The 14342-nt window shown below is 37.3% G+C and overlaps 1 protein-coding gene across 5 annotated transcripts in view; it reads right to left on the minus strand.

Annotated features, from left to right (window-relative positions):
- Positions 1-638: 638 nt before the first annotated feature.
- Positions 639-14342, minus strand: part of RAB6A (RAB6A, member RAS oncogene family) — a 78783-nt gene continuing 65079 nt past the window's right edge. For all 5 annotated transcript variants that reach the window (XM_026010513.2, XM_026010514.2, XM_072727382.1 and 2 more), the window contains 2 exons: positions 3631-3697; positions 639-2659 (listed from right to left, as the gene is read on the minus strand). In XM_026010513.2, the coding sequence (XP_025866298.1) occupies positions 2595-2659; positions 3631-3697 (132 nt within the window). In that variant the 3' untranslated portion in view covers positions 639-2594. The remainder of the gene's footprint in view (positions 2660-3630; positions 3698-14342) is intronic.

The following is a 14342-nucleotide window of genomic DNA, read 5'->3' on the forward strand; positions in this document are numbered from 1 at the left end:
GGGCAATAAGGTCTGTCACAACTACTCAAACTCCATCTATGCAGTGAGTTCCAATAAAGCTTAATTAAAAACAGGTAGTAGGCTGCATTTGGTGGGAGGGCAATAGTTTGCTGTCATTCTCCCTAGCCAAAAGTGGGGTTAGAGGAGGCAAAAGCAGAATGTAAACTACATTTCTTCATATATTATTTTATTGCCTCCACCAGTAGCCCCATCTTCAGATTGTAACCACTCTCTGACAGTTGAAGAGTTTGACTCCCAAGAGGTTTCTCTTTATTTTTGTTTCGTTATTTTTCTGGATTTCAAGTTCCCTTTATAGTTCTAAGGAGGAAGGTAGGAAACTATGCTAATTTATTAGCTTGGCAGGAATAGAAAACCAAGTCAGTAATTGTTTTTGTTTGTGTTTTATTTATATATTTTTGGCAGCAAAATTGTTTATTAAAAAAAAATTGGGACTATGAACACACTTCACTGCTTTAGTTGAAGAACCCCAAGCCAAATAAAAGGACCAATATTAAAAAGCAGTAGAACTGATTACTGTTTTAAAGATACATAAAAAGAGTCAAACACTACAGTGTAGGAAGACAACCACCCCCGTGTCAGAAATCACAACTTCTTCCAAATAAAGAATATGACCCATCTGCCATATTGAATTGATATTTATTTTAGGACATGCCATGTCAAAATAAAACAAAGAGTCAACCCTTGCCTTTAACAATAATATTGTATTATAAAAGCACTTTACAACTCCATCCCATCTTTGAGTATAACTTACTGGTATGTGGGCTAATGATTATCTGAAAGCATTTCTCTATTCAGACCCATAATCCAAGTGCTCTCTGAATATTACAAGGTGACAATAAGTGGGAATTGGAGAAGGAAGAGGAAAGAGGGGAATAAGGTTCTCCCAGTTAAGGGCTTTGTTGCAATGAGGGGCTGAAGGAGTATGAATTATTTTTGTTGCCTTTTCATCTTTATACTGTGTTAAGTAATGCTTACAACGTAAATTCAGTAGGCTTTTCCTGAGCTGTAACTCAGAAATTTTCTTCCTGCAAACAATGTATTTACAAATGTATTTATTAACTTACACAGCAATCTCACAATAACTAGTAAAGATTAAAATGGTGCACTCCTAGTATATTTGTTTACAGTGTTTTAAGGGAAATATATATTGCCATGGTGATGAAGCTCTAAATAGATTAGACAAAACATCTAAAAACTGAAAGTAGTTTTTTAAAAAAAGGCAAAGAAATAAATATCATCAAAGAAAAAAGATTAATTCTAGCTTAAATATAAAACTAAATCACTGGTTAATTAACCAAACTATACAGATCTAATAAAAAGCAAAACCAGACTAAAAGACCCAACATAAAAAAAATGCTAAAAAATAAGGCATAAATCTGCATAATATTGAGTTATTTCCATTCTCTCCTTTCCCTCTTCTATGTATGCTTTTCCATATTTGCCTCTAGGGGCTTGTAAGAAAACTTTCCATTTTCAATTTGACCTCCAATGTCCTGAGCAAAGTATTTGCTATTCTGTTGAGGATTCTTATGTTGATAATCTTTTAGTATCATTGTTTCTACTGGTTATTGTAATTTTGATCAAGGTGCCAAGTTTAAATTCTTCCACTGGTTCTTCTTAAAGGAATTTGATTTCTATAGTGCCTTGCCTGCATAGCATTTTTTGAAAAAAGAACAAAAACCCAAGAGAAATCTATTGCTTACAAAAGTTTTCTTCTTCTTTTTTTTTTTTAAACAATTACCTTATCTTGACAATTTTAAAATCCTGGGAGAAATAGTTCACTGGAAGAATTTGGTATTAAAAACATGTTCTGAAGCACTGTTATCCTTTTCTCCCAGAGACTAACATATGAAAGGGTCATTTGTTTTGGTCTGAAACACACTGTATGTTCACTTAACTTGTAAGTACTTAGTATGTTCATTAGGACTCATTTTGAAGATATATCAGAATCTTTGTCTTATTCAAGCACTGCCTACCATGATAGTTGAGTTTTGACCTCAAATAAAATCTAATTTATATCACTGCTCAAAAATAATTTTGGACATCTTGGCCCAAGGCCTAGAGCAGGTGGTATCACTCAATTTGAAGGATCCAATGGGCTTGGTCTGAGTGCTGCTGTGTCATACCTCATTTGTTTTGAGGGAGAGAGTAAGAATACGGAATGCAGTAAGGGAGAGGTGAGAAAAGCAGAGATCAAGTAGGTAGGCAAGTGCTGCTATGAACAACTGCTCCTTAACCAAACCACATAATGTTGAAATTTCCATCATTTTGAAGTACATTATCATAACATTGAAAAAGAAGAAAAGTTGAGAAAATGTATCTAATTTTTAAAGTTATCACTGGAATATGTTGGAATCATTTGGCTTTTTGTAAAATATAAACAATGAAGACACTGACTTTTTGTGCTTGTGAAGCTAATAGATCATCTCCACGAGACAGGCAGCAATGATGAATTGCAATACATTATTACTGAAGGGAAAAGGTTCAAGCCAATATTCACACTGCAGTCAATGAAAGAGTAAGGGGGCCAAAGCAGTGAGCTTCTGGAGAAAAGTTAAAGATGCCACTGGGGATTAGCAGGAGCAGCCTCCTTCACTGACCGGTTGCTCTTGAGGCTTTTCCAGTTTTATGTCAATCACTGAAACAAAAGTTAAGGAGCTATAATGGGAAAGTACAATTCCAATTCTGCTGAATACCGACATCTCTTGCAAGCCCCTTCCACTTCCATTCCTATTGGCTTCAGAACATTATTTCCTATACAGCTAGTTCACTACATTAGGTGCTCAAATGGAATAAACTTGCTTATAACTACTACATGCAACAAGGGTCAGAATAAGGTTAAGCCCTATTCATGAGAATCGGTTTTAAGGAAATTAGCCAAGCCAGAAACCATGTAAAGATGATATTCCTTATGGGATTATCTATAATAAAAATCTGAAAATAGCCTACAAAAGAGTTCTAGCAACAGAAAGAGAATAAATGATGTGACTTCAACTCTGTAGAACAAATCCTATTAAAATAATAAAGGCTTAGAAAATGCTAAAACATTTAGCAGTGAGAAAAGCTGAACACAAAGTACTATGAATCCTATGGCTTAATAAAAATGCATATGGAAAAACACTCTAGGTAAATATGAAACAATTAAAATATTAAAATTAAAGATCTTTTAAAATAATATGTCCTGTTTCTGAAAGCAGAGGCCACAATAAAACTCCAGATTAAGTATTTCCTGCTTGTGCCAAACAGAAAGCTCAAATGTCAGGAAAAAGCAAAGGAGGAAAATATGATGTATACTATAGGGAAAAAGCCAAGCCATTGGGACTCAAAATTAAGAGGCAAAAGGTTGGGATTCTAAGTTTACTGTTCATTAAAAATCAAGCAATTAAACAAACACAAACCCTCTCATTGATTAACTGCAGTGAACAGGAGGCTGCAAAAGGTACACCTGAACCACCAGATCTCATTTACCATAAAAACCATGGGGCTTCTATGCTCCTAAGCCCTGAATTCCTGGCCGTAAAAGGTAATAGCATAATGTTCCTTAGCCAACCAAGTGGAGCTCTAAAGACTAGTTAACAATAAAATTTTCTGATGAAACAAAAAGGATACTGTCTTCTCTGCTTCTGTCCTGTGTGCTTTCCATTCCAGGCAAAGCTGCTGCAACACGTCGGAAGAGCTGTGGAAAAAGAAATGTGATAATTGGAAGGGAAAATATAGCAAATGGTATCAAGTGAAAGTGGATGATCAGTGGATAGTGAGTTAAAAGATATGGCCTCTGTGTTAGACCTTAGCATAATGAAAGCATATTGAAATGTCTATTTATTGTATAAATGAGCACTATATGCTGTATGCCATATATGCCACATGTAAAGATATGATCCTTACTTTTCAAATGATGAGATCAGACATGAACAGCTAAGAAGTAAGCAGCAAAAATGTCATTTGACTTATAAAAACAAAGTACTATAACAACTCAGAGTAAGGACAGAAGATTGATTGCTTATTTAGGAAAACTATATAGTGGCATTCCTATCTTTTATAAACAGTTTTTTAAGGTCAGTGAGTATATGGTAAAAATCAGTCTAGTCAAAATTACCCTGGATAATTCCTTAGGAAAGCACTATGTTAGAGACCAACACACCACCTCTCAAATCCAAAGCAGATGGCTTTTCCTCCATCTCTAGTGGAGCCAGTGGTTGGCTTGTGTCTGAGGTATGATTTATGAAAAATATCTTCAAAAGGAGAATCACACTAAGGCTAATGAGATGGTCACTTTGAGAGGTATGCAGGAACAGAAACTGACTGAAGGAACAACAGATTCATACCTATTATGTATCCATTACTACGCATATACGCACTGGGTAGAATGGTAGGTGAAACTGCCTTATTATTTCAATCATTTCTCTTTTTGGCAAGCAGTATAAATTCCTACAAGTTAAAAGCACACGTGATACAACTCCCTTGTACTAAATACCTGCTTGTTTGAGTCGGGACACAGAAATGAACAAGATGTAGTTTTTTAATTCAAGGAGCTCACAGTTTGGTAAGAGAGATAAATGCAAATAATTCTTTATGTTATAATGTGATAAGTGCTATCAACCAAGAAGTACAAAATGATATGAGAACACAGATATAAAGCCCTTCTCAGGACACAAGGGAAAATCTAGGTGGTGACCGACATTTTCAGTTGGGATTTAAAGGCAGTTTTTTGCTTGGCTGAAAAACATGCTATGCAAAGCGCTCAGAACTTAAGTGCTCCACAAATGTTGCTGAGTTAAAATGAGAAGGGATAGAAACAAGGGAAAATCAGAGATGAAAGACTAGAATCCTACATCATCTGTTTAGGGAAAGGAATATAGAAAGGGAGCAAATTTTTATCTGTAGGCAATAGCCTGGTGGGGTATGATTAGGGAAGACCTGAGAAAAAGTCTAATTGTTTTGGTTCTATAAGGTTTAGGAGCATTTTAGAGATCAAAGTCATTAGCCTCAATATTCTTTTTCCCTTGCCCTCAAAATTACTGAAATCAGAAATGTGCTGACTATACACTATGGCTGTTAAAATTATTGAGAGCAAGACTGAATATCACTATTATAGAATGAATTTTCTAGAATGAACAATTTGGTATCATGCCACATTTGTCAGCTGCGAGACAATCAAATGCCTGAACAATGTTCAGAGAAAAGCACAAGGTATATTCAAGAATGTTTAGGTAGTCCAGACTGGCGGAGCACAGAATATGTAGGATTAGAAGGAAGCTTTGTCCTGCTGGCAAAGGCAGGCATTAAAAACAGCAGTTTGCATCAGGACTTTTATCAGTGATTCTAGTTCTTTTACGATGGCTACAAAGATCTACAAATCACATCTTGAAAGTACTTTAAAGGGCAGAATGGCAAAAAGCTAAAAACTAAAAGGTGAAGTTCACAGTTTATATTCTGGGCAGGCCACTTAGGTGACAGGTCGTCTTTCTGTTCCTCAGTCATCTCATCTGTAAAACGGGCTTAAATAATAGTATACTTAACTAGATTATTTTTTAAAAGATTTTATTTATTTATTCATGACAGACACAGAGAGAAAGAGAGGCAGGGACACAGGCAGAGGGAGAAGCAGGCTCCACGCAGGGAGCCTGGCGTGGGATTTGATCCCTGGTCTCCCGGATCACATCCTGGGCTGAAGGTGGCGCTAAACCGCTGGGCCACGGGGGCTGCCCAACTAACTAGATTATTGTGAAAATTAAGGGAAATCATTAGGTTAACTGCTTAAAACTGATTTGTTATATATAAACAGTAGCTCTATTTCTACTAGAGACTAGTCATAATTACTCATGGTCCTGTGGGCTATTTTTCCAAATGTTATGAAATTCTGGAGTGAATTCTAGGACTAAAATAAAACACCAATAGGTGCAAAATTCTGCTCTAAGAAGCTATTTAAAACTAGTGGGAGGGATCCCTGGGTGGCGCAGCGGTTTGGCGCCTGCCTTTGGCCCAGGGCGCGATCCTGGAGACCGGGATCGAATCCCACGTCAGGCTCCCGGTGCATGGAGCCTGCTTCTCCCTCTGCCTGTGTCTCTGCCTCTCTCTCTCTCTCTCTCTGTGTGACTACATAAATAAATAATAAAAAAAAAATTAAAAAACAAAAAAACAAAAAAAAAACTAGTGGGAAAGATGTGGGGGTTGGGAAAGACCTCAAAGTATTAGGGCAGAAATGAAATGTTTTTATTTATGAATATCTAGAAATCTTCCCAAGATCTCCTAGTTTGCTTCTGATATGAAATATTTATTTTAAAAACTGTTTAAATGTTCAAAATGCACAATCTTTTCAGCTTCTAAGGATATCAAAGTTTATTACAGGCTAGCTTAAAAATGGAAAAATGTATTTAATAAACATTAAAGTGTGTGTATATAGATGTATATATGCACATATATATATGTATATTTTTTGTGGAGGAGGCATTGGGAAAATTTTTCTGTAAAAATGGAATAAAATGGTTTATAGGTTCTGACCCTTTAAAAAAAAGTACATAAGGGATGCCTGGGTGGCTCAGCAGTTGGGCATCTGCTTTGGCTCAGGGCATGATCCAGAAGTCCCAGGATCAGGCTCCCTGCATGGAGCCTGCTTCTCTCTCTGCCTATGTCTCTGCCTCTCTCATTCTGTGTCTCTCATGAATGAATAAATAAAAAAATTTTTAAAAAGTACATAATTAAAGAGGTCTTTCAGAGATGGTATTGTTATATTCTTACTTGTCTACCTAGTTTCATAATATAACACAGTAGGGCATCCAGGGGGGTTCAGCGGTTTAGCGCCACCTTCAGCCCAGGGCGTGATCCCGGAGTCCCAGGATCAGGTCCCACATGGGGCTCCCTGCATGAAGCCTGCTTCTCCCTCTGCCTGTGTCTCTGCCTCTCTCTCTCTCTGTGTCTCTCATGAATAAATAAATCAAATCTTTAAAAAAAACAACAACAACACAGTATTCAATGTGTTTTTAGAAAGAGTGTAAAATTCAAATCAAGAAACTACTACTAACTACCCCATTATGATAGCTTTGTGACCTCGAGGATATTTCCCTAATCTAACTTAGATTCTTTCTAAAGAAAAGAATGGGCTAGAGTTGTCCAGTTCGACTTATTTTTACTTTTGAAATTAATTAGAAATATTTTAGGAATATTTCCTTGAAAGGTTATGTTTCGTGAAGTCCTTCCCTCTATACCAGTGGTTCTCAATACCTGCCATGCATCATAATAACCCAGGAAACTAAAAACAAACAAAACCAGATGCATGGGTCCCACCTGCATAGATAGATTTAACTAATTTGGGGTGGGGTGAGGCCCTTACTGGTTCATTAAAAGATCTCTGGATGATTCTAATGTGCAGCCAGGGTTAAAGATCGATGATGCTGTAACACTAATTTGTAAGGAGTGTGAAGTAATCAAAAAGAAGCTAATGCTGAGTGATGAGGGAACAGAAGGCAAGCTGAGAATAAAGCAGGAACTGACACCCAGCAACCTCCTTGCCCCCAAAGCAGATGGGATATATGTGACTTTCCTCAGGCACTCCCGACTGCCCCAAAGCTAAGGAAAGGAAAAACAAATAGTTAACATATAGAGATCACAATCCTGCAAGGCATGAGTCTCCCTCAGTTTACAAATGTCTTAGTAATTTATAATAAAAAAGCATTTTTATCAATAACTTAGCTTCCAGAAGGCAATGTAGATACAATTAAATGTCCTTAAAACTTAGCAGCCCATTGACAAAAACTTGAAGTGGGCAGACTGTAATCTTCCTCCAGGAAGCTCCCAATTAACTTAAAGCCTTCCTAAAAGGAAAAACCACCTTGATTTGACAATGGCAAGGCCTCCAGTATCCTATGAGTCTTAACTATGAAAATCCCATTAAAACCTCCCTTGTCCTTAACTTCCCCATTTCCCAAGTGTATAATCAGCCATCTCTCAAACCCTGATGCAGCAGCTCTTTCTGCCCAAGGGTCCTGTCTCCGTGCTTTAGTAAAACCACCATTTTGCACCAAAGGCATCTCAAGAATTCTTTCTTGGTTATCAGCTCCAGATCTCACCCCATCAAACCTCATCTACATTCCAAAACTCCATCACTGAGTTCTTACTTTGTCAGAATCTTCATGTTTCCCATTTTAATCCTCACAGTAACTTGTGGGGAAGATATTAATATCCTCGTTTTATAGAAGATTATTTACTATATACCAAATGAACAGCAGAGCTGAGACTGCAAAGGTAATATTTTTTTTTCTCCTACCTTATACTTCTTAGTATAAATGGGAGGTTTTCTTTCTTTTTTTTTAAATGGAAGGTTTTCTATGTGTGAAGAAATTGTTAGCTAACAATCCAGGGTAAGAGGTATTTGCCTTGTGAAATTATACATACAAATCACAGACATAAAAACTTTTCTATACATTTTCTAGGACTTAAAAATTTTATCTATAGTTTTAGCCAGTGTATTTGAAAAGTTTGGTGTTCTCTCAAAATATTTCAATTAGAGGAAAGGAATCAATGTCACTAACCTAAACTCAATCCAGGACACCCTAAAATGAGCCAAGTAAAAGCCTTACAAAAACAATGTTCTAACCTTATAGAAATATGTATAAGACAGGAAGGCGGGCAGCCCTGGTGGCTTAGTGGTTTAGCGCCGCCTTTGGCCCAGGGCGTGATCCTGGAGACCAGGGATGGAGCCCCACGTCAGGCTCCATGCATGGAGCCTGCTTCTCCCTCTGCCTGTGTCTCTGCCTCTCTCTCTGTGTCTTTAATAAATAAATAAAAAATCTAAATAAAAAAAAGGGGGGGGGGAGGCAAAGACTCTAGGGGATTAAGCTGTTTTAAATAATCATTAAAGGAAAAATCCATTTCTTAAATGCCAATGATACACTTAACAGAAGCTTCTGCTTTATTAGTAATCACAGATGATTAAGAATGGGGCCTCCCTTGATCATCCTATCTATATGTAATCTTATTCATTTCTTCAACAAATATGCCTCCTTGTGACATCACTGATTTTATATCTCAATAATTACTGTGGATCTTACTGTCTGTAGTATTGGCAAGGCATTTATCATGTATTACCTACCCTTTACTACATAATTTTCATGAGAATGTGATTCTTTTCAACTATATCATAAGCTTTTTAGAAATCAACAATCACATTTCACATAACTAAATTCTCCAAAAAACTCACAATGGTCTTATATACCACAGGTAATTGACACATGTGAATTAAGATACATGATTAAAACTATAAGATGAAGGGATGCCTGGGTGGCTCAGTGGTTGAACGTCAGCCTTCAGCTCAGGGCGTGGTCCCAATGTCCCGGGATCCAGTCCCACATCAGACTCTTCGCAGGGAGCCTGCATCTCCCTCTGCCTATGTCTTTGCCTCTCTCTGTGTGTCTCTCATGAATAGATAAAATCTTTAACAACAACAAAAACAAAAACAAAAAAGTCCAAGATGAAGACTTTTTTTTTTTTTAATTTTTTATTTATTTATGATAGTCACAGAGAGAGAGAGAGAGGCAGAGACACAGGCGGAGGGAGAAGCAGGCTCCATGCACCGGGAGCCTGATGTGGGATTCGATCCCGGGTCTCCAGGATCGCGCCCTGGGCCAAAGGCAGGCGCCAAACCACTGCACCACCCAGGGATCCCCAAGATGAAGACTTGTTATGAGCCAAGAACTATGCAGACATGGGATATAATGGTATATTATGCTTAAAGTACATATGCTTCTCAGCTGGTATAACATAATTTACACACACACACACACACACACACACACACACACGTATGCACAACCCCACTGTATGTATGCAAGCTTTCACTGATCTGTTAGCCCTGATGTACATCAGCTTTCATTAATTTTTCACAAAGTCCTCATTTTCTTTCAAACAAATCTTTTTCTTCTGACAAGTACTGATGATTTTAGAAGTTAAAGATCAAGAAATGTTTCTGTTCTTTTCCTATTTGCCAGTGCTATAAAATTAGAAAATGGAGTAAGAAAGGTGACACCCACACATTTAATACTTCACTAAAAGAATGGATTAATTCTCAGATGAAGTCAGGTGAAGCCTTAAATAATTACCTTCTCATTACCATTTCCCTTCAGCAATTTAAATACCATACCACATTCACAAAACCAAAAAAATAAGGGTTAAAATACTTACCAAAGGCTATCTTTTTTTAAAAGATTTATTCATTTTAGAGAGAGAGAGAGAGCAGAGGAAGGTGCAGAGAGAGAGAGGGAGAGGATACTCAAGCAGATTCTCTGCTGAGTGCAGACCCCAACATGGAAGATCGATCTCATGACCCTGAGAGATCATGACCTGAGCTGAAATCAAGGGTTGGATGCTTAACTGACTAAGCCACTTAGGTACCTATATAGGCTACTTTTCTATGAAATACTGAATGGGATGAAAAATATTACTTAAATATCCTATATTAATAGGTATTACTTATTGTAGTTCTAGCCCTGAGAGTATTTTTATTTTTTTTAAAGAATAGAATAACTATATTTTTAAAGATATAACCAGGGTTTTTTTTTTTTTTTTTAAGGTTTTATTTATTTATTGATGAGAGACACAGAGAGAAAGCAGAGACATAAGGGAGAGGGAGAAGCAGCCTGCTCACAGGGAGCCTGCTGCAGAACTCGATCCCAGAACTCTGGGATCACGCCCTGAGTCAAAGGCAGACACTCAACTGCTGAGTCATCCAGGAGTCCCAATAACCAGGGTTTTATACCAGGTTAAAGGGCAGAGGTTACGGACAGATATTTTTAAGTAAGAAAAAGTAACAGTATTGGGCAGGAATAAATTTGTTTTATTTTAAGCCAATTTTAGGCATTAAGGCACAATCACTTGAACTATCGTCAGATATTAATGATGCATTAATAAACTCTCTCCTAAAATTGTTTAAAAAGTAAACAGAAGGGCACCGCGGGCAGCTCAGCGATTTAGCACTGCCTTCGGCCCAGGGTATGATCCAGGGTGTGATCGAGTCCCTGCATGGAGCCTGTTTCTCCCTCTGCTTGTGTCTCTGCCTCTTTCTTTCTCTGTGCCTTTCATGAATAAATAAATAAAATCTTAAAAAAAAAAAAACACAAAGTAAAGAGAACAATAATGTCCATTTTCAGCTTTTATTATGTATATTATAATCCAGTATAATAAGGGAATAGGGGAGAAGGACTCCAATTAGCAGATTAGCAGAAAGCTAGAAAACATCTCTGTGCGTAGAAAATAGAGCTAGACTATACCTTTAAAACACATCTATACAAAAAGATTACTATGTAAATTCTAGTGAAAGCACATGATTTTCTCAAATGAGTAAAATGCACAGTCATCAAAAGTATTGTGCTTTGCAAACATATATGGCTAAACAAACAATGCTTACTAAACAAGCATGTAAGACTGATTCACAATGTTTTCCAAGACAATGACTGAACTGTGAAATTTACCTAGTAAATTTCTGAATATCAGCAGCATTTTTGAATTGTGACTGACCTATAACAAAATCTCAGAAGAAGTCTGAGATTATTTCTTCATTATAATTTGTTGATGTTACTTATTGAATATATAAATTAAAAAATCAATTTATTTTGATGATAAGTAACATATAGAATTCAGAAAAAAATGGCCTTTCATGTTAAAAAAAAAAAAAAAACCTCAGTATGTACATGCTAAGTAGTCTCAGTTGTTACATTTATAAAATGTTTTAAGTTTCAGCCCCCTATAGGTTTAATTTTTTAAAAGATCTGAGAGTGAGAGTGAGAGTGAGAGAGAGAGAGAGAGAGGAGTGCATGCAAGCAGGGGGTGGGGAGGGAGGGGAGAGGGAGAGAGAATCTCTAGCAGACTCCTCACTGAGAGGAGCCCTATGACCTGAGCCAAAATCAAGAGTTGGTAGCTTAACCAACTGAGACACCCTGGCAACACTAACCCCCATAGGCTTCCTATTACCTCCCATTTTGGTAATAGCAAACTGACTTATATAGGATTAACACTCTTGCAGATGGCTATTATTAACTCTGGACAAATTAAAAAAGCAATTATTTAGGGATGACTGGGTGGCTCAGTGGTTGAGCATCTGCCTTCAGACCAGGGCATGATCCTGGAGTCCCAAGATCGAGTCCCACATCAGGCTCCCTGCATGGGGCCTGCTTTTCCTTCTGCCTATGTCTCTGCCACTCTCATGAATAAATAAATAAACTCTTTAAAAAAAAAAAAAGCAATTATTTGAAGGCTCTCAAGAGCAACACAAAGCAGATACAAATTAGGGAGAATTCAACCTTGGGAAGAAGGGAATCCACACTTACTGAGTGAGATCCATGTTTATATAGATTTTCTAAAAGCCATTCCTAGCCTGTGCAATACGAGGTGGCCAGAACTCATGCAGAAAAAGTTTTAAAGGTCTGCAGTGGGCAGCCCCGGGGGTCCAGTGGTTTGACGCCGTCTTCAGCCCGGAGTGTGATCCTAGAGACCTGGGATCGAGTCCCGCATTGGGCTCCCTGCGTGGAGCCTGCTTCTCTCCCTCTGCCTGTGTCTCTGCCTCTCTGTCTGTCATGAATAAATAAAGATCTTAAAAAAAAAAAAAAAGGTCTGCAGTGTCAGTGGACTGCTAGTGTGGCTGGACTGAGGAAGGAAACAACAGGAGCACCTGGGTGGCTCAGTGGCTGAGCATCTGCCTTTGGCTCAGATTGTGATCCTGGGGTCCTGGGATCTAGTCCTGCATAGGGCTCCCTACAGGGAGTCTGCTTCTCCCTCTGCCTGTCTCTGCCTCTCTCTGTGTCTCTCATGAATAAATAAATAAATAAAATAAAAAAAAGAAGGAAATAACAAAAAGGAGGAAGCCAAGAGGAGGAACTCTAAAGTCTACACATAAATATCCTGCAAATCTCAGTTGACTCTTCAATGGTACTTATGTAGGAGAGACTGCAAGGAGCCCATCTGAAAGCAACAGCTAGAAGGCTGGAAGAAATGAGCAGAGATTTCAGTTACTGCCTTCTCCAGAGGTACATTTTATTTTATTTTTTTCAGAGGTACACTTTAGAGTTTGAATCCTACCAAGACAGAAAAGCTTGATAAATACCTCCGGCTTTTGATCCACCGAAACAAAACATAACATCAAGACTCCACACAAGTTCAAGGTGATTAGCCAGTAATATAACAACTTGCCATAATAAAACTCAGCCTTTTGCAGAGAAAAATAACAGAAACCAGAGTCTTCGTGTGTTATATACAATGCTGAACATACAACCAAAAATGTCTAGACATGTGAAGAAACAGGAAAATTTAATCTAGAGGCAAGAGGAAAAATAGCCAATAGAAACTGATTCAGATATTGGATTAGTAGACAATAAGTTCTTTCTTTCTTTTTTTAATATGTTATTTATTTATTTAAGAGAAAGAGCACAAGCAGGAGGAGAGGGAGAAGCAGGCTCCCTGCTGAGCAGGAAAACTGATGTGGGGCTTGATACTTAACCAACTGAGCCACCTAGGTGACCTTGTAGACAATAATTTCAAGGCAAGTATTATAAATATGTTCAAGGACTTTAAGGTAACAAAGCCACAATGATCAAACAGATGGGATACTCAACAGAAAAATGGACACAAAGTAATAAAGGAAATATCTAGGAATAAGTATAATATCTGAAATTATAAATTCATTGGATGGACTTAATAGCAGTTTGGATATGGGAGAAAAGGACTGTTGAACCTGAAGACACATCAATATTATCTAATCTTAAAAAGCATTTAAAAAGGATTAAAAAATGGGCAATGCTTCAGTGACCAGTAGGACAACATTGAGCCATTTAACAGATGTGTCACTGGAATTCTAGAAGAGGGAAGAAAAATAATATGACACACTACATATAGAGAACATACAAATTAGAGTTCACTTCTCATTAGAAACAATGGAAGCCAGAAGACAATGAAATAGCATCTTTAAAATATTGGAAGAAAAATATCTGTCAGCCTGAAATTCAATAACTAACAAAAACCTTCTTCAAAATCATTCTTTGAAGAGCCTTTTGGGCTAATTGAAAGCTAGGCAAATTTATTACTGAGACCTCAATGGGAAACAGTAAAGAAAGTTATTTAGGCTAAAGAGAAATATAGCAGATGAAAAATTCGTATCTATAAGAAGAAATGGAGAGCAATGGAAATTGTAAATATACAGGTAAATAGAAAAAGCTGTCCTTTTCTTCTCTTAATTACTATTTAAAGCAAAAATTAAAACATCTCTTATGGGGCTCATAATGTATGTAAGCATAATATGTGTGACACCAATAACACAAAGGAAGAGTGTATAGGTGTAT

This window comes from Vulpes vulpes, chromosome 11, assembly GCF_048418805.1.
Source record: "Vulpes vulpes isolate BD-2025 chromosome 11, VulVul3, whole genome shotgun sequence".
In the NCBI taxonomy this organism is placed as follows: Eukaryota; Metazoa; Chordata; class Mammalia; order Carnivora; family Canidae; genus Vulpes; species Vulpes vulpes.